At 33.7% G+C, this 27509-nt stretch overlaps 3 protein-coding genes across 3 annotated transcripts; all 3 read right to left on the minus strand.

Moving 5' to 3' along the window:
* Positions 1-425: 425 nt before the first annotated feature.
* Positions 426-11002, minus strand: LOC112523619 (phosphoglucomutase, cytoplasmic). Its single transcript, XM_025133288.1, has 19 exons — positions 10892-11002; positions 10721-10816; positions 7482-7563; positions 6894-6949; positions 5023-5136; positions 4863-4925; positions 4660-4779; positions 4470-4570; positions 3956-4015; positions 3719-3818; positions 3430-3584; positions 3250-3345; positions 2913-2976; positions 2750-2831; positions 1845-2020; positions 1666-1742; positions 1399-1531; positions 1049-1165; positions 426-715 (listed from the first exon to the last, which is right to left on the minus strand). The coding sequence occupies exons 2-19, from the start codon at positions 10799-10801 to the stop codon at positions 644-646; spliced, it is 1749 nt and encodes a 582-aa protein (XP_024989056.1). The 5' UTR covers positions 10802-10816; positions 10892-11002; the 3' UTR covers positions 426-643.
* An 829-nt stretch (positions 11003-11831) lies between these two features.
* On the minus strand, positions 11832-15137 carry LOC112523620 (putative receptor-like protein kinase At4g00960). The gene is made up of 6 exons (XM_025133289.1): positions 15027-15137; positions 14802-14938; positions 13299-13506; positions 12878-13112; positions 12600-12750; positions 11832-12523 (listed from the first exon to the last, which is right to left on the minus strand). The coding sequence occupies exons 1-6, from the start codon at positions 15088-15090 to the stop codon at positions 12011-12013; spliced, it is 1308 nt and encodes a 435-aa protein (XP_024989057.1). The 5' UTR covers positions 15091-15137; the 3' UTR covers positions 11832-12010.
* Positions 15138-23589: 8452 nt separating this feature from the next.
* LOC112523940 (myosin-binding protein 2-like) lies at positions 23590-26093 on the minus strand. The gene is made up of 3 exons (XM_025133621.1): positions 25206-26093; positions 25013-25139; positions 23590-24923 (listed from the first exon to the last, which is right to left on the minus strand). The coding sequence occupies exons 1-3, from the start codon at positions 26091-26093 to the stop codon at positions 23659-23661; spliced, it is 2280 nt and encodes a 759-aa protein (XP_024989389.1). The 3' UTR covers positions 23590-23658.
* Positions 26094-27509: the final 1416 nt, after the last annotated feature.

The following is a 27509-nucleotide window of genomic DNA, read 5'->3' on the forward strand; positions in this document are numbered from 1 at the left end:
GTCATCTTATTTTATTACATCATTTATGTTACTTAATTGATGAACAAATAATTAATGTTCCATTATAAACAAACTGTGGTTTTCACCAAAATAAAAAGAGTAATTTGTAATAGAATACCATAAACTCGTAATAAAATGTTTATACTTGAAAGCTGAAACTGGAAGATCATCAGGTCGAAGACTTGAAAGTAGGGCCGTATGTAGGTTAGATTGGTCGGACTGAAAGCATCTGAAATGTTTACGCTTTGAAGAATTCTCTTGTAGAATGCACAAAAACCCAATCAATAAGAACAGAAATACCAATATTTTCATGTTTAGAAGTATATCCATATCAGTATTCCTTCATTGTTTTGGTCTTGTTTGTGATGCCTAGTGGCTTGGTTACAGCGACTCTAGTGTTCATATTTCATTTGACATGATTTTTATCAAACTAAAGGCCGTAAATTTGGTATATTGTTGGTAAAAGGTTCTCAAATTACAACTGAATTATTGATGACAACATAACTTTGCAACTCATCCAGCATTCAACAAGACAGTAGATGCCTGTGAAACTAACAAACAACCCCAAAAAACCTAACCTTATTGTGTTATAGAAACACCAAAAATACATAGGTTGTGAACAACAGAGGCAGCATGTATATATTTAAGTGATGACGGTGGGGGCAGAACGGCCAGTGAATTCTTGCATCTTCGACAGCTTTAGAGCAACCTCCACCTGTGTAACCAAAACTCAGTAGTTTCTCACCATCAACAAAAAGTATGCCACCAAAGGGGTCATTTGCCTATCGATACTGGTAGCGCCCAGCCTCCCAGGAGGTCAAGAATTTGGTGAGGTTTGTGCGTGAGTATTTTTCCCGTATATAAATATGATTTACTTATGAAAAGGGATGCCAACAGACCCTCTTGGCCAATCTTATACTTGATGATGGAAGTGAATTCATATTTGTCTTGGCCATTTATCTTTATTTTTCATTTTAAATTCTCCTCGTATCAAATAAATGTTCGTTTTCACACACAAACATATAAACAGTGTTGAAAGATGATTTACCAGAGGACCAAGTGCTTCCTGAGAATCTCTTCCAGTCTTGGATGAATCTTTCTCGTATTGCTCGATGTAAAGACGTATTGTGGCTCCTTCCGACCCTGTCCCAGATAAACGGAAGACCTACAACACAGATTACAACATACATTCAGAAGAGGACTTCTCCAGTGCTTGTTACCTACATTTTTTCTAAAGAAATAATATACTTTATTTACTAAAATATATAAAAAATTGACTATTATCCCAATCCTTGTTTTTATTTATAAAAATTGAGGGGAAAGAAAACCATTTTCCAACTTCCGGGAGTGCTCACCAGTACATGCTATGATTAATTGAATTAAGATTACTGCACTCACCAAACGTGACCCGTCTTCAAATAAATAGCGAATTCCCTGATTCTTAGAAACTGAACCATCAACAGGATCTTTGTATTCAAATTCATCAGCATTGGCAACATTTGCCACATCTGATCGAATTCCCTTTATTGTTCTGCACAAATGAATATCAGAAGCTAATTACAACAATTCAAACAGCCTGACTAAGAAAGTTTCAAAATAAGGTCCAAAACATATTTGTATGTGATGGAAAGAGAATCCATATGAAAGAAATCAGGAGAAACTTGCTTGTTAACTTCACCAAGAGATGACTGCAACTTCACCAAGTGAGCCATGAGTTCCTTCGCAGCACCTGCGTCGACATTCTTCAGGAAACAAAACAATTCTGATCAATACAGATGTCAATTACAATTTGCAGCTCCTAATGAGGTTTCATCACATTATTGACAATTTAAATTCATAAAGACCTCGTAATCATAGCGAGTATAATAGTGGCGTCCGAAGGTAGCCCAGTGCTGCTTTACAATGTCTTCAACAGTCACAAGCTTCCCACCATTGAGGCTGTCCTTGTTTTTAAAAGCAAGAATGGACAACCAAGCCAACACAGCCCAGATTCCATCCTTCTCTCGAATATGGTCCGACCCTATAAATTAGAATAAGTTATTAACGTAAGTAAATGTAAGTTTCTTAGATGGCCAATTCGAACATTTTCTCTTTTAGGTTTACGTTTATCCCTTGTCAAGCTTCTCTAATCTCCTTCTTGACTGTTTATCTTCTTAACTAGACAGTTACACATTTCCAACGCCTGATTTTAAGCTGGGCATCCATACAGAAAGTCACACACATCAATTCCTCTATTGACTCCTTAATTTCTAACAATCTTTCTCATAAAAGATTCACCTTTTATTTAAGTGCCTCCAGCAATCCCAATCTAGCACTACGGTCTATGGCCCCATCAAGATAGCACTAGAAAACCTTACAAGGTTCAGTCCTTTCACAATCTAAAAAGATATTTTTAGCAATGTGAAGAAGCATTAGTTGTTTAGGATTTCACTTTTACACGACAACCACTGATGTGTGCAACCACTAAAGATGTTATAGTGAAATAAGCATTTAGCTAAATCGTATTATTCCCAAAACACTATTCTCTTCACATTTACCAAAGATTTTCTTCAAGTCCTCTACATTCTTTTTTTTTTCTATGTACTATTAATTGAGAAAATGGGAATGTATAGAATCAGAAAATACACACATACAACATAAGGGTCATAACTCAATGTTGCTTTTCAAGTTATTAACGAGAGACGTAATGCAACAGTTAATTTTCTTTCTTTTTTCTTTAGCTGACAGCAGAAAGAATGAAAAACTTTACCAGTTCCAAAACTCTCTTCACCACAAACTGAACATAGTCCAGCATCCATCAAGTTACCAAAGAATTTCCAGCCTGTTGGTACCTGGCATATTAGGGATGAGTGACTTTGCTTTCAGAAAACTGTCATGAACCCTTTATAATTCTATATTATGTGCAGGAGTACCTCAAAAAACTTCAAGTTCAGATGTTTAGCCACAACATCAAGAGCAGCAGATGTTGGCATGCTCCTACACGCAGAGAAGTCACAGTTACAAATCAAAATTAGTTTTCATTGGACTTAGATAGACACTTTATCTAATGCATGATGATAAGACAGACAAATGACATGAGATTCCTACAAAAATCAGAAATATGCATAATGGTATTTTCCCAGCAAGACGATGGCACACAAAAGACTGAATTTTTTTAGAAGGGTCACATTAGTTTAAGAAAAAAACTGAAGCACACAGAAATAATTCATATTGAAGAAATTAAGCAAGTTATATATGTATAAGAGTAACCTGGCAACACCCTTTAAACCAGAAGAAAAGTAGGGTATGGCTTGGACTGCATTGGCAGCAATGATAGCAACAGAATCCGAAGGGGTAACAAAAAACCTGAAGCCAGAAAAGAAGTCACCAACTAAGACTCTTCCAAGGGTAGTTGTAGCTGTTTACATCTGCATAAAAATACGGCTTTACCTTTTACCAAGAATCATGTTCCTATCAGCATCACCATCTGCAGCAGCACCAAATTCTGGCGGGTTGCTGTCAGGGTTCTTACCCAATCCCATTCGTGCTACCAACTCTTTCGCGTAGGTTAGATTGGGATCAGGATGTCCACCACCGAAATCTTCCTGCTCGCATCATAAAGTTCAGTAAAAGACAAAGTAGAGTACAAACATACATGAGCAAAGTAATGTATCATGCACAGTATTAGCGCAGCTAAAATCAAATAACAAATGAGATGGATTAGATGGGCAGAAATAACCTTGGGAACACAGTTCAACAATGAGCTCTCTTTTGCACCAAGCTCTTCAACAAATATACGTTTAGCATAAGCTCCAGCAACTCCGCTAAGGGCATCATAACTAATAGATCACAGCACAATTAGCATTGAGCATATCCTTGAAAACAATAGAAGACTAAAAAGAAATTGATGATGACACCAAAAAAGGAAAAGAGAAGGGCAAAAGAAAATGCTGCAAGTAGGTGTAGTAGCACGCACCAAAAACTAAATTGCGGAGATGTAACCAACTTTTGGATGAACTGGAAGTCAAAAATTGACCTGGAAAGATTTCATTAAACCGTTAGAGGGATGCAAAGTCTAACAAAACATCCTTCACAAAGGGATCACATCTTAGACCTGCCATGGTAAACAATTAGAAAAGAATGAAGGATAGTTACTTAACCTCTTATATTAATATCAAAAACTGCATTGTTTGAATAATCATCAAATAGAGACATACACAGCACAAACAAAAACAGCAGTACCAAATCATGGAAACCTAAATCAGGTAAGTTGAGAAATCAAGATTCCAATCAGCAGTACTAAATCATGAAAACTTAATCAGGTAAGTTCAGGAATCAAGATTCCAATGGCCTTAACCTCATTCTCATATTGAAAAACAAATATAAAGAAACAGACAGACAAAGTATGATAACTAAAGGAAGTCCAACTCACTTCCCTTTGTGAAAGAATATAAACGGAAAGAAAGTGTAGATCAAGAGTGATAGCGTACTTCAACAATTTCACATAGTCACTTGCGGAGTCAAACACATCAATGTCAAATTGACCGTCAGGACCCGAAAAGTTTGAAATGCCAATTGCCGAGATATCCACCTGAATACACATGTCAAGCATGTGATTGAAATGATCCATATAGTAAAATTATTTTAAAATTTTACCATAGTTTAAGGATTCAGCATTACATCAGGTAGGCCTTCTGCAATAAAATACTCCTTTATTGTTTTAGTGTTCTCAAAGATTTTATCAGTAATTCCTTCAGGTGCCGGCCCCCCATTTCCCATATTGTATTTAATTCCGAAGTCCTGAAAGAATGAGCAGGTAAGTATAAGTTAGACTATTTTAATCATGTTCAGAGTTTTGCTATCAGTAATAAATTACAACATACCTCATTGGGACCACCTGGGTTGTGACTGGCTGTCAATATAAATGCCCCATTCGCCTTGGATCCCTAGAATATTACAGGTATGAAGGTCATTAATTATTGACTTAGAAAGCTAATCCTCATCATTGCTTGGCAGATAGAATTTTAAAGCAGATAAACTTACATCAGCGCCAACTCTTTCTCGTACAATTGCTGATACAGCAGGTGTTGCCATAAGCCCATTTAGACCAACCCATACGCGTCTTACTCCATTTGCAGCTGCCATTTTAATTATTATCTGCAGTTTTTAAGATAGAATATCAGGTGGATAATACAGCATGTGGTAGACAAGACGAACCATAGAATCTAGTACCAGTTACGTTCATATTGAAAAGCTTTAACAAAACTGCAGCTCTGAAAATAACATTCAGCTTAAGAAGGCATAACACAAAAGATTTTCCATAAGCTTTGACAAGTTGTATGCCAATAACTATATAATGGTGGTCAGAGGTCATGCAAAAGCATTGAACCTCTTGTTTCTTGGATATGCACCAATAGCTTGATAAAAAACCAACCATGCATACATATTTTAGAAAGAAAACATGTGGAAATTATTTTAAAAAATAGGTTCTTGACAAAGTCCGGCTTTTCCAGCTGCTTGGTTTTTCACACGGTGGAGGGTGAGAGAGTTGTTACAGATGTAGCCACATCTCCCATGAAATCTACCACACATATTTTGCCACTTTTGAACCCAGCTACTCTGATGGTTTTCAGACTTCTAGTAGTTTGTTTGTCTTTAGAAGCACCAATATCTGCTTACAATTTGTTTTTCAAGAGAGGTTAGAAAGTTGTCTTTTGTATTTAGAGCATCGTCCACTCCACATGTACAGACTTTATTGGAGGTATTTTGTGTTCAAGATCCTTACACATTATTTTGCCCAATAGAAAATCTATTTTCCTTTTCAACATCTCATCGAGTTCTGAATTTCTTCAAAAATGCCTATCACAGCCATAATGGCATTCAAGTGATGCCCGGTGATTTCCTCATGGAGATAGAAATACTAGTGACGATGAGCTTTATTTTCCTGGAGAAGAAGCAATGATGGTATTCCTTGTAGGATGCCATTGAGATCTAAACACTCCTACTCTATAATGTCCTCTGGTCTGAGAATAAGATAACTCTCTGACTGTAGCATAACCACCCTCAAGTACATTTTTGTTCCCATGCACCTACAATTGAAACTAGGGGCTAGCAAGTCCTGCTAGCATCAGTAAAATAATAGATCCTGAAGAGCTTCCTTCAGGACAAGCGTTAAGCAGGAACTGGATTGGGAATGATCTCTTAAAAGAGGGAAGTGAGTTTGAGGCAAGAGAAGATGAAATCTCTAATCTACCTACAATCTCTTCAAAAACAATGGAACGCCTAGAGTCAAAAGATCTTGTTCAGGTTTTACTTCGTCTTTGGGAAGCACTTAAAGATACATAGAATAGGATTCCAATGGGAGCACGTGTGTACCACACAAGTGTTTTAAAGCTTCTTTGTGGTAGAATAACTCATGTCTATGGACCATTAGGTTCCACAGCATTCCACGGTGCCACATTACCCCCATTATCATCCACTAGCAAATCAGGAGCAACAGGATTCTGAATACGACAATGCTCCATGGCTATCGAAACTTCCAAAGTCATGTTTTAATGAACATGGATCAATGATCCCCATTGAACCATTTAATTTCATCAGACCTTTGAAGAATAACCTGATAATTTATTTGAAATACATTGACTAGAGAAAAAAGGACTTAGTGGTTCTTTCATTGTTGTTAAATGGCAGACATGACATATCCAAAGTGCACTACTGATGAAATCAGCCATATCATTATTGCTCGTATATTTTATTCTCGGTGTTCTCTCCTTATTTTTAACAAGAATCCATTTAGAAGTTCCGATTTGCAACAGAAAAAAAGCACTCCCATATGTTATGAAGAGATAATTTCCAGAACTAGGTCTTGGCACTCAAATCTTAAAGGGTCCTTTCAAAAGGTTAATACAATTTACCTGGATTGCATCCTTTGAGAAGTACCGTCCATCACCCGAAACAACAAGTGTAGAACCTGCATGTATGCAAAATGCATCATTGAGGTTGGACATAGTACTTAGAACATGAGAGAGGGAAGTACTAAAAATATGCATACGAGACCAATAGAAGAGATCCTTACAAGAGAAAGACTGGGAAACATGCTAGAAACATTCTCACACAAACTAAAAACATGCAACTCTTTTGACTGGTAGAAAGGCTGTGCCAAAATTGCCAAGAACACCAATTTCTCAAAACTTACTGGAAAAGCATGGCTTGACAGCTCAATCATTGTGAGGCTATGAGGCTTTTGGCCCTATAAGAATAAGATGCTAGAAGACTCTAGATGCAAAGTCAAGAACATCATCATTGCCTTTTATTCAGCACTCTCTTATATTGTTACTGCAATTCGTCTTGAACCAAAATAAATAAAGCTAAAGGCAAGCATCGATACATGGAAATTAGGACAGTTTTTGTCCACAGTGTTGAGAAAAATAATCTGTTGCATGACCTAACATAATATTACTAAGACTTATTTCTGATAAGCAGGGAGGTGCCAAGGTCTCTACCTTTAACTTTCTCTGCAGAAAGGGCGTTGAATGTTGATTGAACAAAATTGTGCAAGTAATGTGGTTGTGTGAATACTTTTACCTGGAAAAATGCAAGTCAAACACATCAGTTTGCCAGTTAAGATGAAACCAATATCAATCAAAGGAGGATATCTTGCAACCAAAAAGTGTATTATGTAGACATGGGTCCCTCAAGTAAATTCATGATGATGGATTCTACATAAATTACAAGACAAGTCTATGAAGAGAACATGTTACATATACATTCGTGAGTTACAGATGAAAATAATAAAGGAGTATGTCAAATGAGTTTTTCTCTGTGAAATAGAGTCAAACCAACGAGTAACAAAATCTATGGTTACAGTAATGCTCCTTTAAAAAGTAAATAATATCTTATATGCCATGACGGGCTGTATGGAGCACAAGACAGTGGACATATCAGCTATTTTATAAGTATTCTAGCTGTTTCTTTCCGATATGTCTACAAATATTCACATACCATGCCGTGTCGTGTTGAACTGGATTATAAGCAACGCTATCCCTAGCATCACAGTAAAGCTTCATTGGTCCAATAATTGTACCTTCAATTTTTCTAGGGCTCATTTCAAACACAGTTCTTCACATATCCCATGTGCCACTCCTTGCCAATACATTTTCTTACTTCACCAAATTACCCCATTAGAAAGTGTGGCATATATCCTTTCAATGACAAACCATGACCAATCAAGCATCTTTATAGACTTCAGCAGGCCTAAGCTAATTCTTCTTCAAGAAAAAGGTTTCTAGAGTACTCTTTAGATATGTGACATATAATCAACTTGTCAACGAGTTTCCAATCTCAAAAGTATCAACAAGGACCTTCTTTTTGCTGTCTACCAATTTTTTATTAGGGTCTACTGGAATGTCTGCAAGTCTATAGCCCATCATACATGTTTCTTCAAAGTTCAAGGACATACTTTCTCTGGATAACCACAATTTCATTCTTTCCATGTCCAGAGGAGATCATAGATCTTTGATATCAAATTATGAAGCCAAAACGTCCTTCAACCTCTCCATTTGAGCGAGGTCATCTCCTGTGAGAACAACATCATCTATATGAAGTTTTCCCTCATTGAAACCAGTGAAGAAAAGTGTGATTCGTTTGCCCTCGGATTGACTGATTAAGTTGCAATTAGACGAAGTATAGTTTGTGCATTTAATTTAGTAAAAAAGAAAACATCTTAGCAATCCATATCATAAGTTTGAGTAAACCCTTTCCCTACCAGTCGATCCTTGCACCTTCTCTAGTGATCCATCTGAATTATACTTAATGGTGAACACCAGCATGAAACTAATTGTCTTTTCCCTTCTAGAGGATCAACCACATCTTAAGTCTCATTTTTTTCAAGTGCCTTCATTCCTGCTATCACCTTCTTATTCGGGAACATCTGGAGCCTCCTAGACACTATCTGACATTTCTACATTAGACAGTTTAGATATTAAAGTTATCAACAGAGTTACCCACAACTGATGTGTTTTTGTCACTCGTCATCTCCAGCCTCTTATCTTTCAAATAAATATTGACTAACAGACCCCAATAACATACTCCCTTTGTCCCTAAATGTAAGAAATACTTTTTGGCATGCAACTGTAGGAGTTTCTTGTTCATCAATTGAAGTTTGTTCTCTACCAACTTTTTTGATAATCATTTTCCTAGAAAAGTGGGCATTTGTAAAAGAAAGCTGAAAACAACTTTAATCTAAATGGAGCAAATAGCTAGTACAAACATGTGTTAAAGAGTAAACATTGCCAGCTTAACCATGTATGTATTTTAATCATCTGCTAAACTTGTAACACGAAGACATATCATGTTAAATGTGTACATTCCTAAGGTTATTTCAACTCAAACTTTGCCGTGATTATCTAAAGAGAGTATAAGAATACTCTCCAATCACTAGTAATACAAATATTCCTCCATAGCTACACATATAAACAGTATTGGTACCAAAAAATGTATCAAACCCATGCTTTGTCCAAGGGCTACTTACTGAGTTAATGTCCCTTTCCTGTCACAAGCAACTTCTGCATCCACTGTAACGTGTCACCTGTTAAACCTTCACTATCCAGTTTGAGATTTTAAGTCCCAGTTGCAGCTTATTATTCTTGTTGCATAAACTTAAATCCCTTCTAGCTTGACTAAATTTTTGGGCTAAGGAACACAAAGCTGTAAGAACTACTTTGTGGGACTCACAAAATAGAGGTCTCCAAGGCAGATTATCCATATGTGCCTGACAATGACCATTTCATTTGGAAATGCTGCTAAATAGAGATCTGGGGACCTACATTATGGAAATAATAGCTTATTCCAGTGACCAGATTGTGTTTTTAAGCTACATCAGCAATTCTTTTCTCTTGTTCTGGCATCACATGAAGCTTTGGACGGAAAGTTGAACAGAGCATGTATACATAGGCTTCTCACAGGAAAATCAAGCCCTGACAGCTGAGATATACCACCTTACTGTCTTAACCCTCAATGAATATTCTCAACATTATCAATTAACCTCTTAGAACTTGAAGAAATAAAATTTTATTTACGCTAACAAACGTATACCTGCATCCCATGATCAAAGTCTGCTTTTATAATTATGGACCTCTAATAATAGCATCTCCTAGGTTCAAATATGACTAAGAATTTTCTAGTTCTTTAGCTCAAAATGGGGCTTCTTTATAGTTTGCATACCTACTACTTCAGCACTACTGCCTAAACAGGCATAACCAAAAAAAGTGGACTCTTTTTCTTGGGCGGAAGGGAAGGAGTAGCATTAGCTTTGCAGTCCAATGAAACTACCATCTTCGCATCTAGGATAAGGTAATGTTTGGACCAACGGGATCTTATCACACCTATTAGGATTTAGGAAGCGAAACTCGTGAAATAAGATCGATTTTTCCCTAATTATGATCTAAGCCACAGATTCCACACTCCAGCACAAGGTAGCATCATACGACATGCAATAGATCTGTGCACATAGATCGATCACACACCAAAATTCAAAAGTAAGATTCAAAACTATCATAACTACAAACACGATCCGATCCCACTTTAAACATGCATGAACGAAAGGAAACATTTCACAAAATCAAATACAAGCAGCGCCTACATCTATTACTACTTTCTTCCTTAAAGCAATCAAGATCAAAACATGCCACAGATCTACGACGCAATATCTAAAATCAAATCAAAACAAAGTAGAAAAAAACACCTTCTTCCTGAGTCCAGAAGTGCCAGGCTTTTGGCCTTCGATAGGGGATGATTCAACACGATTAACCTTGAAAGTCGCCATTACTTGCGTTTGTTCCTGTAACGCTAAGGAATTAGGAATGTAATAAGGAAAAGACAGAAAGAGTAAGGAGTAGACGAGAGAGATGGTTACCGATTGGCGAAGATGAAGAGAGATGAGTGATGGTTGTCGAGAGAGAAAGAGATAGTGAGTGAGTGAGTTGAGAGAGAGATATAACGTGGCGGGGGATATTCTAATATTCGGAACCGCAGAACGCTTCAGACGCCCATCTGTCGACTAGATCTGGAAGACACCGTTTTCGACTCGTGGCCCCACATGGAAATGGATCCAACCGCTGCCCTTTTTTTCTCCCCTACGCAACAAAAAGGGCCTCCATTCATTAAAAATAATTACTATGGGCTCACTCAGATACCGAGAGCCTAGCCGACCGGGTCCACTCGGTACCTCTTTTGTATTTAGACAAAATTATCGTAGTTTTGTTTAGAAAGTATACCAAATTGCATCAATATTGAGTTTCAAACCCAAACGAGATTGGTATATCCCATCTGAAAATGGGATTCGACAGTTGGGTTGTATACAGACATGACGTTTCTACTCTTATCAAATAGAGTTGTTATTTTCATAAAAGACACTCGATACGTAATCGGTTCAACAAAATACTTAAGGTGGACAACATTTGATCAGGTCGAGCTTTCGATCCCAAACCCATGTAGATGGTATAAGCGTTATTTTATTAAACACGATCATTCATGTCCCGCCTTAAGAGCTTGAGATCGGAATAAAAAATATCTTAACTTCGATTATAAGAACAAGGTAGCATAATTGAATACATAAAAAAAATTACAAGAATATTTACCACATATATAAATATAGATGGACATGAAACTAAAAGTGATCAAAGATTCAAATATCTTCTTATACCATAACTTCTCTTCACACGATCTTTCGCGTATATATACACACACACACATATACAGAGAATCCCCGGATCAGTTTCATTTGAAAACGTAATTTATAGGTTGATTTGAGATTAAAAATGATCAACAGTCTAAATCTCTTCTTATACCCCAACTCCTATTCTCACATGATCGTTCATCTATACATATATAATATAAAAATATTTTAAGATATTAAAAGATTGTAGTCCTTGCTAATTGCTATTTACCTCAATCCTACCTCCTAACTAAGCTATACAGCTTCATTTTTGTGGAAAAAGAAAAGGCACCACTCCCCAACCACAAGCTTATCAAATCAATCTTGAATCTCCATTGGTCGTTTACCATGAGGATCTGATGTTGAACCCACAAAAAAGGGCCGTTCAAGCTTCCAATCGGGAACCGAACTCGAGTCGCCAAGAGCAGCAGTACCTGTGGCGGCCGTGGTGGTGGTCAGTGAAGAACGAGAATTCGACACCACAAAAGCAGATGTGCTACTTGTGCCCATGGTGGTGGAACTGGTGGCGATGGTGGATGACTCGGAACTTGATGCACCCGATGTCCCTGCCATAGAGGATGATGTAGCCAGTCTACGTGACCTTCTGTACCTTGTGCCCGGGTAACCAGGCCGGCTTGGCTCATCTAGTGCACCCGTTTTCCTAGTTAGCATCACGACCACCCGCCGCATGGTGGGCCGTTGTTGGGGGTCCGATTGGGTGCATAACAACCCGATCTGTATGCACGCCGACACCTGATCCAGGTCAGCCGAAGAAGCCAGCGATGACTCAAGAATTTCAAGGCTTTTGCCTTTCTTGTACTGCTTGTATGCCTGTATAGAAAGCGAAAATTTAGTGTAAAATAATTCGTGCTATGATCTTCCAAAGCATAAGCGATCGTGTTTTTACCCAATCTAGTAGATTTTGGCACTCAGGATCGAGGTTGAAAGCCGAGTTCTTTTCACCACTAACGAGCTCGAGAACCACCACGCCGAAGCTATAGACATCCACCTTCACCGATAGATTACCATGCATAACATACTCTGGTGCCATATACCCACTGTATTTAAAGGCAGAAATCCATTTAGTTTTTACTATATTTGATCAGTTTATCAGCTAACAACCAACTTAACAGACAACAACTAGCTTAGTTTGCCAAATATAGTCTAAATCGAGGGAAAACATACTTGGTACCAGCTACACGGGTGTTAACGTGACTTTGTTCTTCAGGGTAGAGTCTAGCCATGCCAAAATCCGCAATTTTGGGTATCCATTTGTTGTCTAATAGGATATTGCTGGCTTTGATATCTCTATGGATGATACGATCATGGGAGTCTTCGTGAAGGTAAAGCAAGCCACGTGCGACACCAACAATTATGTCGTATCTTCGCTTCCAATCTAGCACCTCCCGATTTGCTGATTCTAGATCAAGAAAATCATAGTCACCATCAAGAATATTACGGTTTGTTGGAGTCCCACATCAGCTAAACTTGGACACTTTTTATTCAATATATGTTAACGGGGTTTTCATTCACATGGTATCAAAGCCAAGGTGTACCCATCTGGACATCAAACATTCTAGAAACAACCAAGAGAGAAGGAACTTACTGAAAAGATGCTTGTCTAAGCTCTCGTGCACAACATATTCGTATACCAAGAGCTTCTCCGGGTTCCCACAAAACCCCAACAGGCTCACAACGTTTCGGTGTTGCACCCGTGCCAATAGTTTGGCCTCGTTTATGAACTCCTTTTTCCCTTGGCTTGACGATTGTGACAACTTCTTCACAGCAATCTCCCTCCCATCCTCCAACTTCCCCTACAAATCCAAACACCAGTTTGATACAATATATAAAAAAAAGATCAATCAATCATCATGAAACATCCGGTTTCCAAGAATCGTACTCGGGTATTAGCATGGGTCCTTTAGATAAATGAACTTAAATGGGTTTCCTAACTCGACTATAATTGTTATGGAAGTAGCATTCCAAAACTTGTCGGATCATGGATTTAAAAGAAAATCGGGAGAAGGTCATTTAATCTAGAATACACTAGACAGTCAGACAAGTCTTTTAGGCATTCACCAATGGGCCTTTGGCCTAGCGGTATGTGAGTACATAGCCTCTAGGAGGTCAAGGTTCAAACCTCACCAAAGGTTATTTGTTCTATTTACGGTATATACTTTAAAAAAGTCTTTTAGGCATTCATGTGTATGAAAATGGCATCATTCAGTTAGAGCAACTCCAATTGAACGGCAAAACCCTAGTTTTGCTGTTCTTTTGGATTCAATCGCACGCCAAATACACCAAAGTTTTGCTGGAGGAAGGAAATGATCGGCAAATTTGCCGTGGAAGAGATGGACGGCAAAAGGTTGGATTGGAGTATTTTTTTGGTGTTTATGTGCCCACGTATTTGGTTTTTTTTTTTTTTGTGAAGGTTGGAGTTGCCCTTAGGCATTGCCATTCTCAAATACCCATATAATATCAAAATTTTGCATAAATTTTGATTGCTAAGGGCAACTCCAACCTCATCACCAAAAAAAAATCAAAAACATCAAATCTGGTGGGCCCATAAACATCAAAAAAAAAAACTCAACTCCAATCACACTCTAAAAAAACACMAAATTTRTSGACCCCACATTAAAATAATAAATATAAAAACCTAAAACTTAATATTTGTAATTATTTATTTATTTATAATTTATTTAAAAATCATTAAATATTAGAAAAAGATGGTGGGGACCACCAATTTGGCAAGATGCCGTTCATCTTCTTCCCCGGCAAATATGCCGGCCATTTTCAGCAAACGCTATCCTTTTGGTGTTTTTGCTGGACAATTGGAACCAAAAGAACGACAAAACTAAGGTTTTGCCGTTTGATTGGAGTTGCCCTACGAAATACCCACTTCATTGGCATTGGTTTCCACCATTTTCTTACATTTACATTTGAACCACATGAATTAAAGGGAACCCAGGATCACACAATTTACCTACACCACATATATATATATATATGTATGTATGTATATATGTATATATATATATATATATGTATGTACAGATTACAATGAGTTAATGATGAAAAGAAGGTAGAGCAAAGAGGGGATTAGTAGAACCTTGAAAACAGGGCCATAACCCCCTTGACCAAGCTTGTTATCTGGATGGAAATTTTTGGTTGCAGAAACTAGGGTTTGAAAGCTGAAGATCTTCTGTTCTTGGGCAGCAATCTTTTCTAGTTCTACTTGTTGAATTTCTAATTTCCAATTTAAAACACATAAGAACCCATATAAAAGAATGGAATCTTGGATGAAATCTTGAAATAAAGATGCTTGCTTAGTTACCTTTTGTTGGATTGAACTTGAATGGTTTGACCAATTTGTGGAAGAAGCTGTTAGATTTGGTCATCCTGCTTCCTGCTAACTAAACCAACCCATGAAATTGAATGATGAGATAAAAATGAAAACAAAAAGGAACCTGTGGACTTGGTGATCCTTTGCTTATAAAATAAAGAATGAAGAAATAGTCAAACACCTACGCGGCGTCCATATAAAACAATCTCCCCAGGTTTATATATACATATATAAAGAATAAAGAATAAAGAATAGAATAGTCAAACATCACACCGTCTGTAATAAAAAAAATCTCTCCGACTTTATATGTACAAAGTCAGCCAATTTGTCACCCAATCATATTGGTAAAATATTGTATGAATTTAAACTAATAAACTTGGAGAGATTCTTTACATGTGGACACTATATGATTTCTAATATGTATCATACTAACCAAAATTTAACTGTATTATTTATATTTGAAATTTAAGTTTTAATTATTTTGATGATATAATTATTGGGTTATATTCTCGGTATAAATTGTTAGTAAGCGTCTTTTATCCAGTAAATACTTACCAGATAAGAGTCGTTCCTCCTTGCTTACCGAGTAAGATTTTAGATGTATAATGTGTTCGCTTGAAATATAAGTGACACACGATAAACACTTGCCCAATAAATGTTTGATAAACAGCTTTCAAGTAGGTCTTAACCTTCTTGCAATACATTTATTTTAAAATTATAAAATAAATTAGTTTATATTAATATTGGGTCAAAAAGGACTGGATAGGGCACTAAAACAACAGAGGCCCACAATGCCGGTATTGATAACCCAAGCCCATTAACCGTCGGCCATAACATATTTAACGTATTTGAAATCTGGAAAAATCTTACCCAACTTATTCACATTAATATTTTCTTGACAAGTATCACAAGTCAAATAAGTAAATTGGGTAAAAAAAATAGAAAAAAGAAAAAGCATGCTCGCTATATTATAAAATATTTGACAAAAAAATTTAAAAATTATTTTTTATGCACAAAGTACTGTTTATCGATGCATATTACTTAAAGTTCAATATTACAAGTAAATTATACGTAAAGACAACTTATTAGAGCTCTACGTTTGAATTCCTGTAACTAACTGCAGATAAACATAATTAAATAGAGGAAAAATATCTCATTTTAAATATAAAAAATTTAAAATTTAATTAGGATAATTATTGAATTTTAACAAAATACTTAATTACTATCTTTATAAGAAATTATATTATCAAACCAAAATAACTTTGTTATTAAACCTAAATTAAGTTTTAATGAAAAAAATGAATTAAAGAAATTACACAATTCTTTTTAATATAGTTAGTTTGATACTAATATCAATATATTTTTTTAAAAGTTTTATGATATCTTCATATTTATATTTTATTAAAAAATAAAAACATTATCGCTTTCTCAAAACCATATAAAACGACATTAAAACATCGAACAAACAAAAAAATAAAATAAAACATTAAAATCGAAATATATCTCGCTACATTGTACGAGTATCATTTTTATTATTTTTAAAAGAATTAACTGGCACATTTGATTAGATAAATATTTAGTGTGTATATATATATATATATATATATATATATATATATACTTGGGATCATGTGAGACCAATGGTTTTTCGTGAGACTCGTAAGACCAATTCTCAACGCTTGGATTAGATTTACAATCGTCAGATCTGAACATTTATAAACGCCATGAGACTTCTCACTAATTACGAAATTGCCACCTTGCAACTTTGCAACCATTAGATCATTAATTCATAAATTTGATCAATGGACATAAACTGGTCTTACGGGTCTCACGAAAAACCTTTGGTCTCACGTGAACCCAACCCTATATATATATGTATATATATATATATATATATATATAACGTTTTAATGAATAAAAAAAATTAAATATGGCAAACAAATGATTTTATAATTCTTTTTAATATATAAATATATATATTTTGAAAAGGGAAAAATGAAAAAGAAAGGCGCCGAAGAGGATGATGATGGGATGCTGGATATAATGATGTATTTGCCACCAAACGCGAACCGATCTCAATCATTATTTAATTACCTTTTTAATTCTTTAATCATATCCTTAATCCACTTTTACTATCTGTAAATTCATCATTAACCCATTCATATATAAAATTATAAATTTTCTATTAAAATATTTACATTTAAATCCAATAAATATTTATTTTAAGGATTTCAAAATCATATTTTCAATATATTTTTTAATTATTATTATATAAAATAATATATTGATGAGAATAAATAAATAAAAAGCCATTCTTTCTTCTCCTCCCGTTAGAGAACCATTTAAACTTTGAAGTTTTTTTTTCTCTCTATTTTAAATAATAATATAAAAAATTATTGGAGCAAAACAGAGAACATAACTTATGTATTTCTAATTTAAAGAACATGTTGAGGATGCTATACTGATCTATAATGAAATTCTGTTAGACCATCTCCAACAAGTTCTTTAAAATAAAAAAGTAAAACTTAAAATCTTTGTAAGAAAATACATTTAACTCCAACAGATTCACTATTTTGAAGATTATAATATTAATTATATTATTAAAATAATATTTATCTATCATAAACATATAATCAATGTTTCTAACTGGTGAAAATGTAATAAAATTTGTTTTATCTTGTATGGTAATCATTTTTTTGGAGTTCTCTAAATTTGAAGAATTTCACTATCTCTCATGTTTTCTCATTTTAAAGAAGGTTTTAGAGAACCTGTTGAAACAAATATCACTCAAAATCTGTATTTTTATAAAATTTGTTGAAGATTACAGTTTGTTAAAAACTAAAGGAATCTTGTATAAAAAAGTGTTTTCTTTTTGGAGTATTTAATGAAGGGACGACTGAATATGATAGGTTATATAAAAAGTTATTAATCACGTGTTAATATACATTAATTAACCTTCTTGTACTGTTTCCCATTGAAATTAATGAAATAAAGTCGAGTCTAAGAAACATTAATTGATCAATAAATAAAAAATAGGTTTAGTGATGAAGTAAAGCATAAGTCATCCATAGTCGTATGCTTTTCTCAATTTCTAATATTCAATACAGTTTTTTTTTAAATAAACAAGTAAAAGTTTAAATCTAATATATATATATATATATATATATATGAGTAAGATTTTTTGTTAAACAAGAATATGATGTTAACTTTGTAAATTTATTGGACTAATAAAATTCATTTTTAGTAATGATGAAGAACAAATATATAACTTTTATGTGTAAGTTACTTTTATGGTATTTAATGATGTTTATAACAATGTGTTAATAACTATAAGATATTCATAAGAATGTGGTCATAGGTGTTTATAACCATAAGACGTTCATAACCATATAGTGTTCATAGGTGTTCAATAATATTTATTTTTTGAAGTGTATTGTTAATGTCGTTTCTGGTGATATGAACAATATGGAGGAAAATATTGTGAAATCACTGATGAACATATTGCTATAAGTGTATAACGTTCATTGTCTACCAAGTGAATTTTTATGAACATAAAGAGGGAGATGCTCATGTGTATATTAATGTTCATAATGATGGAGATTTTTTTTGTTAATAACAATGAATTCATGTTCATATGAAAATTAATGTCATTAATGGGGCGTTTTATAAACATTATGATTTTTTTTGTCTTCTAATAATACTATTGTTTATGTATGTTCATCTTAGATGATAATGTATTATATTATTAGTTATTACAAAATTGTCATCTATTGATTCACAAGATGAATGGTTGTGATTGTTTACAAAGTTAATACCATAAATTGGGTTAACAAAAGAACTTATCCTTATATATATATATATATATATATATATATATATATATAACAGGGTTTTTAATATGAATTTTTGTACACAATTATATTATTATTAATATATTCAATGCATTTAATATTATAACTAACTGTACATTATTTCAAACGCCTTTATTAAAAATGTTTTGCAAATGTTGAGAATTATGCACATAACAGATAAGTTGAGGCCGAGGGGAGAGAAGATTGTGATGTTTAATAGATCAAGTGTTCATGTTCATATACGACAAATGACGACTTTGGTAAAGAAAAGGTAGAAGATGTCATGGTCGAGGGAATGAGGAGGAGGGTAGCTCGAGGTGAAATTGGGATGACTAGTTGTGGCTAGACATGACATTTTAGACTTTTTTTCACGATCATGACTTTTGGTAGCCATTATTGGAGACGAAAGACTAATGTAGCATACCAGGGATAAGAATCTATATAGGAAGGGATATGGAGAGATCAATGACGTGGATAAGGTTAATGACACGTCATTCAGATCCTTTGTGTCCTAGGTTATACTAGGGGTGCATCGGTTATATCTATATTTATGCTATATTATAAAGCATTTGACAAAAACTCTTAAAAACCATTTTTTATGCATAAAGTACTGTTTATTAATGCATGTTATTTAAAATTCAAGATTACAAGTAGATTATACGTAAGTACAACTTATTAAAGCTCGATATCTGAATTTGTGTAACTAACTGCAGATAAACATAATCAAATACATGATAAACATCATTTTAAATATAAAAAAATAAAAATACAAAAACAGAATATTTAATTATTATTTTAAAATTTTATTTTATTAATCCAAAAATAAATTAATTTGTTATTAAACTTCAGTTAAATTATAATAAAAAATTAAATTAAAGAAACTACACAAAAACAAAATTTTAAATAATTAATTTGATACTAATATCCATTTCTTTTTCAAAAAAATTATAATATTTTCAATTTTATATTTTATTCAAAAATAAAAACATTTTCCTTTTTCTCAAAATCACATAAAATCGCATTATAACATCGATAGAGCCAAAATATAAAATGAAATATTAAAATCAATATGTATCTCGCTGCATTGTGCAAATACCATTCTAGTTATATTATAAAGCATTTACGTAAAACTATTAAATACAAATTATAATACATAACATACTAACTTTTAATGCAGATTACTTAAAATTTAAGAGTACAAACTAATGATGCATTAATACAAGTTACTAAAGCTTCTTACTTTTTGTTATCACCCCCAAACCCACCCACAATGTTCATCATATCCATTTCCCTTAAATATATAATATGTCTAACTAACTAATATCGATAAGGATCAATTCTAATCATTGTTTATCTCAATTCTTTATTTCTTTGTTAGTATTTGCTTATTTATATCTCTACAAAATTAGATGACTTTGACTTCTTCATCCATGCTTAATTCTTCAAAACCCTAGATCTTTGGACCGTATATTCCCATCTGTATTCTTGAACTAATTTTGATTTTGATCTTTTGTTGGCAGATGCATTGGTAACATTTTTACAACTCAACAGTTCAAGCATCATCAAAGGTAAAGTATAAACTTCAAAAAAGTTGTGATACTTGTACCGTTATAATTTTGATTTTGATCTTTTTGTTGACAGATGCATAAGTTAATTATGGTGACTTATTGGATTATATGTATTTTCATGCTATAGTATAGAAAGGTTAAAGTTTCATATAGTGGTAAATTTTGGTGGATGTCTGCTTCGAATACGGCCATGACCTATTATCTATACTATATTATAAATGATTTGACAAAAACTCTTAAAAATCATTTTTGATGCATTAAGTATTGTTTATTGATGCATATTACTTAAAATTCAAGATTACAAGTAAATTATAAAGCTCCATGTTTGAATTTGTGTAACTAACTGCAGATAAACATAATCAAATATCGGATAAGTATCTCATTTTAAATATAAAAATCTAAAATATAATTAGAATAATTATTGAATTCTACCGGAATACTAATTATTATCTTTATAAAAAACTATATTTTTAAACCCAAAATAAATGACTTTATTATTAAATATAAATTAAATTATAATTAAAAAAAAGAATTAAAGAAATCACACAAAAAAAAAAACAAAAACTTTTAAATATTTAATTTGATATTAATATCGATATTTTTTTCCAAAAATTTATCATACATTCAAATTTATATTTTATTCAAAAAATAAAAACATTATCGTTTTTTCAGTATCACATAAAATCGTGTTATAACATCGACGAGAACAAAATAAAACAAAACAACTAAATCAAGATGTATCTCACTACATTACTCGAGTACCATTTTAGTCTTCTTAAACATGTTTTTGTTTGTTTGAAAGTTGTTGCTTATTTCCAGCTCGTTTTTTTTTTAATAATCTTAGGATGGAACTTAGTATCTAACGCCCCCTCCTTCATTGTTGAGAACCTTGGGGCATATTATTTTGTATATAAATTGATTTAATTTTTGAATATCTGTTGATTATATGCTTCAAGAGTTTATGATTTATATTTTACATGATTATATTACATCGTTTTAGGGTTTTTTTTTCTTCTCAAAAATAAAAAATTATAAAAATATGAGAAGAACAATTTGATAAGAATTTATTAAGATCTTAACTGTCATATAATACTTAAAATTTGTTTTAATATGTTATTTAATTTATTTGTTTTCAATTTACATGCATATATGGATTTTAAACAACATTGAAGTCAATAAGGCATGGCATTTCGGGATTTTCCTTATAGGTCATCAGTTCGAATCCTACAAAATCATTGTGGATTTTCCTGATTGTTCTTCAGGATTCCTCGAATCAGTCGAAGTACGTACAAACAGACCGGGTTACCAACTGTTAAAGAAAAGAACAACAACAACATTGAAGTACAACACAATACTGATAAATAAATAAATAAATAAATAGACGAGCCTCAATAAAAATAAGGGAAAAATACAATAAAAACCAATGGACTTTCTTGTTTGGAATGATTAAGTCTTTAGACTTTTTTTTGGAACAAATAAGTCATTGGACATTCCAAAACATGTTAAATAAGTCCTTGGACAATTTTTCGAACAAATAAGTCCTTGAACATTCCAAAAAATGTTAAATAACTTCTTGGACAATTTTTGGAACAAATAAGTCATTGAACAATCCAAAACATGTTATAACTTCTTGAACTTTTATAAAACATGTTGGATACATTCTTATGACTTGTACAACTAGTTAAAGTGGTAAAATAGTGAAAAAAATCGGGAAAAAAACCAAATGAACATTCATATTTTGAACGATTAAGCCCCTAAATATTTTTTGAACCAAAAAGTATTTAGATCTATAAAATTAAACAAATATAACAAAAAAGTACTTACATTTACAAAAAAATAATTACATTTAAAAAAGATTTTTGATAAAGTTTATTTTAATTAAAAATAATATATTTTATAATTTTTTTTATTTTTTTAGTTTAAAAAATCACTGACAAAATATATTTTCGGATTTTTTTCACTATTTTACCACTTTATCGTTCAAAATATGAATGTTCATTGGGGTTTTTTTCGGGATTTTTTTCACTATTTTACCATTTTATCGTTTAAAATATGAATATTCATTGGGGGTTTTTCCGGATTTTTTTTCCACTATTTTACCACTTTATCTTCAAAATATGAATGTTCATTGGGGTTTTTTCTGGATTTTTTTTTCCACTATTTTACCACTTTAACTAGTTGTAGAAGTCATAAGAATGTATCAAACATGTTTTATAAATGTTTAAGAAGTTATTTAACATGTTTTGGATTGTTCAAGGACTTATTTGTTCCAAAAATTGTCCAAGGAGTTATTTAACATTTTTTGGAATGTCCAAGGACTTATTTGTTCCAAAAATTGTCCAAGGAGTTATTTAACATTTTTTGGAATGTCCAAGGACTTATTTGTTCCAAAAATTGTCCAAGGACTTATTTAACATGTTTTGGAATGTCCAAGGACTTATTTGTTCCAAAAATTGTCCAAGGACTTATTTAACATATTTTCGAATGTCCAAGGACTTATTTGTTTCAAAAAATTATTCAATGACTTATTTAACATATTTTGGAATATCCAAGGACTTATTTGTTCCAAAAAAAAGTCCAAGGACTTAATCATTCCAAACAAGAAAGTCCATTGATTTTTATTGTACTTTTCCCTAAAAATAATTAATCCGCAGTAAAATACCAAATTTTATATACTTGCAAAACGACACATAAAATATTACAAACAACACCCCTTACCTTTTTCTCTACTCCGATACAAGTTCAAAATAAAGAAACATCTTTCAAAAACGAAAATAAAAAGCAAAAAACTTGATAAACCTAAACCTCTACAATCAAATAACCAGATTCCTTATAATTATAGATTCAGTTTCACATTAAATTCGATAAAATACCCATTTTTTTGCCTTTTTTTTCTCTAAAACACATTCACATGACACATGGACCATCATCTCCCTTTTTCCCTTCAAAAGTGGAGATGAATTGACACAAAAACCCTCCGGAAAAAAATTGGGTTGATTTTGAAAACCCATTAATAGTACAAGGGCATATATGAAAAAAAAGAAAATAATTCACCTTTCACGCCATAGAGCCTCCATGGCCTTCTCTTCCAAAATTAATGCATATCCAATCCGTTATTCGAGTCGACTAAGCATAAAACGATCATTTGTTTTACAGATGGCTCGGAGTTATGGATTGTGTTACCTGATAGAGATTTGTAGAGGATCATATGAAGGCATTATCATTGTAATTTCTTGTTCGGAGATCTCGAAGATGTTGCAAGATTTCTTGAAGAAGTTCCATTCCTTTATCCCCCTTGTTCATCGAGCCGATGCAATGTTTTAAGAACTCCTTATCGGCCTCGAGACCTTGTAATCTTGCATACAATTGATCTACTTCCTCTTCCATATCGATTCGCTTCTTCTCGAGTTCAAATCTCGTGACGGCCGTGTCTTCAAACTTGGCGTTTCTTACCGTCATGCCATCTTCGCTCCCGCTACTAATGGCATCGAAAAGCGGAAGAAGACTCTTCCCGATTGGTTGTGGTTGTCTTCCGTTTTGCATGAACTCAACAACCGGTCCTTTAACACCGTGATTGGCAACCTCTTCATAGTGATCCTCGATTACGCTAACTTTAGCAAAATGTCGGTCCTCTTCGTCACTCAATGCAAAAAGCTTCTCTTCTAGAACCTTCAGTTGTTCGAGGATCGACACCCGTTCTTCCTCGAACGATTCCAAATCTAGAACAGAGTGGATCGGGGTGTTTTGATGTTGACTTTCTCGATTCAAGTCAGCCGACAATCCGTCGTCGTCCTCGGAATGACTCCAAGAAACCGAAGACGTCCCGGTTTTCGTACTCCTCTGCAGAAACCGCGTCTTCTCCTTCGATTCGTAATCCAACACTTTCTTTCGATATAATTCCAATTCCGTTTGCTTTTTCATCATAAGTTCGTTCAACAGTTGCAAAGCGTCGTGATCATATTCCGACTGTTCTTCCATCATTCGTTGATACTGCAATGCCTCCATCTGCATTGCCGCCTTCTCTTCTTGGAGACGGTTTATCATCGCCATGGTCTCGTTAGCAGCCACCGCCGCAGCATTCCTCTCTTCCTCCAATTCCGTGTATAAATGATGTAATGTTTTCCGCTCGGCTTTCAAAGCCGATTTCAGCTTCTCGGATGTGTTCACAGGATCGCCGCTGTCGGTTTCACTAATTGCACTTCCGTCAAATGACTCTTCCGTCCCTGATTCTTTCATTTCCGGCATCAACCACTTCTTGTGAAGTGGATTGAGACTATAAATCGAAGACGGTGTTTCCGGAGCTTTTTCTTCCTCAATTTCATCGAAATTCTCGAGCTTCATGTCCGCATTTTCAATATTCGAATGCAAATTAGCGGAAGTTATCGAATGTTCATCACGTTTGATCTCATCACATGAATCCAAAACAGGGATTTCCGTTCCGATCGAAACCTCTTCTTCTTCTTCATGGACTGCAAAAAACATTAAATTCGATTCAAATTCAAATAAATTCGATTCAAATTCAAATAAATTCGATTCAAAATTGATGGATAAAAGTTACCTGAATGAAGATCTGAATCACTTTCTTGAAGTTCTTCGTTGTCGACTGATTGGATTTGAGTTTCTTCATCAATGGCGACTTGTTCATCAGTGAAATCAATCAAATTCTCATGGTAAACAAGAGATTTCTCATCATATTTTGGTGATTCCTCTGTTTTCTGATGAACAGATTCATCATTGCCTTCTGATTTCACCTGAGCTTTTTGAAAATCCCCAAATTCATGATCTTCATCTTCAGAATTTTTCGGGTTTTCCTCTGTTTTCGAATCGAGTAATTCGAATGGAAACAACTGATTTCCACTGTAATCAATGAAGAACTGAAGATCATGAGTCGCCGAAATCGAATCTTCCTCTTTTTCAAATCGAATCAAATCCTGCTCCGAAAAATTTGAATCTCTAATCACTTCAATCTCATGTTCCTCTGTTTCAAGTTCTTCATTACCATCATTCCCTTTTTCGCTTGCAATTTCTTGTTTTTCTTCAATGGAATTCGATTCTATTTGTTCTTCCGAAATGATTTTCGCTTCATGATCATCGATCAGATTCTCCTTTTTGGCATCATCCAAAATATCCGACAAAGGATGAATTACAAAACAAGAAGAATCGTCAACAAATTTCGTCTCAAAATCCACATCGCAGCAAGAACACTTCAATCTCACTTCATCTTCTCCATCACTCTGAATCACATCAATCCTTTCCACCTTCGAGAACACAAATTTCTTCGATTCTCTCCTAAAACCCAGATTGGATGATGAACAATCTTCACATAAATCCTGGGATTCCGCTAACTTTTGATGAATCGAACAAAACCCCAGATGAGAAACCTCTTTTGAATGAAGCTCGCACAGATGGTTTCGATGGGAATTTTCGTTTCGGGGTTCAAACAGTCGATCGATTCGAGCACACCAGAAACATGGAGGGTTTAAGGCAAAGAATTGGGCGAATTTGATGATGAAATAAGAGAAAAGGGAGTTTAGAAGAAGGAGAAGTATAAGCGTCCATTCAAGAAGTGCATAAATGAGAATGAGAGTGATCTTGTTTGTGTTGTTATGCAACATGGTTGCAAACTTGTTTGCAGCCATGGCGGTCTACACTCTCTTTCCCACGTATATTTACAGAAATAGAAGGGAGAAAGAGGCCAAGAAATGGTTAAAATTGGAACAAGTGATGAAAAGGGTTTTAGGAGTTTCCAAAATTTGGACAGGAATTTGGGTGTTTGATTAGAAAGACGCCCAAATTCTAGAGAGAGAGAGAGAGAGAGAGAGAGAGATGTTCTTGAAGCATTTGACAGTTGAGACTCTTGACTCAGTTTTAAGCAACAGATTTAGACTTTAATGCATATCAAATGGGTTTACATTCTTTTTAGTTTTCTAAATTGCTAATAATAAATAAATGAAAAGTAAAATTCACGGTCTTAAAACGCATATGATAAAGGAGGTATCAAACTCCTTTATAAGACAATATTTATTCCTCTCCCCAATACCCCAACCAATGTGGGATCTTACAATTCACCCTCTTGGGAGCCCAACATAACATCTCGGCTCTAACACCATATGTAACATCTCTGGTCAACATATTGTCTGTTTTGTTCACACACCCGAACTCACTGTTTTAAAACACGTTTGATAGAAGAGGTATCAAACCCTTATAAAGGCAAGTTTTTGTTCATCTCCCCAACTGATGTGGGATCTTAATTATAACTTACGCGTATCAACTAATTTCCAAGACAATCACAAATGACCTGAAGTCATCGTAGGTGAATCTTCAAGGCCATAAGGGTTTCGATAGTACCTGGATTGGAATCCAGGAAAGATGAGATTTCTCCTACATCATCACAAACCTTAACCACTAAAAACAAAGGTCACCAATTCGAATCTTGCAAGAATACTATGGATTTTCTTAATTATTCTCCAACACCCTTGAGATTAGTCGAGATACATGTAAGTTGTCACGGACACCTACGGTTAAAAAAATAGTATAACTCACAAATATATTCTAATAACACTTTTTTATGACATTTAAGATGTATTTTGATTATAAAATAAAGATTTTGGTGTTTTATTTTATTGTAATTAATTCTTATTATGAATCTACATTAATATTTTAGAAGTAAAAGTCATCTTATTCTAGAGAGAGAATAAACTAAAATTTTATAATATAAAAATAAAAAGGGTGATTAAAAAATAAAAAAAGAAGCCAAAAACCGGTTAGAGGGGTCGATAAACCACGAAACAAGTAAATGGGGCCCACTAAAAAAGCAAGGTGTGGGGTGCCACTAATCTCATGTGTCCATCTTTTTTGACTTTTTTCCCACTATTTTAATTTTAAATAATTAAAAAAAAATCATTATTATTTCACATTTCACCGTTTTATGAAATGATATATGTGATGATATGTTTAATGAATGGGTATATGTCCATGATGACATAATCAAATATAATTTTGTTTCCTTGTTCATAAATTCTAATAATTTTGATAAAAAATGCATTTATTTGTTA

The sequence above is a fragment of the Cynara cardunculus genome (assembly GCF_001531365.2).
Source record: "Cynara cardunculus var. scolymus isolate 2C chromosome LG 12, CcrdV1, whole genome shotgun sequence".
NCBI lineage: Eukaryota > Viridiplantae > Streptophyta > Magnoliopsida > Asterales > Asteraceae > Cynara > Cynara cardunculus.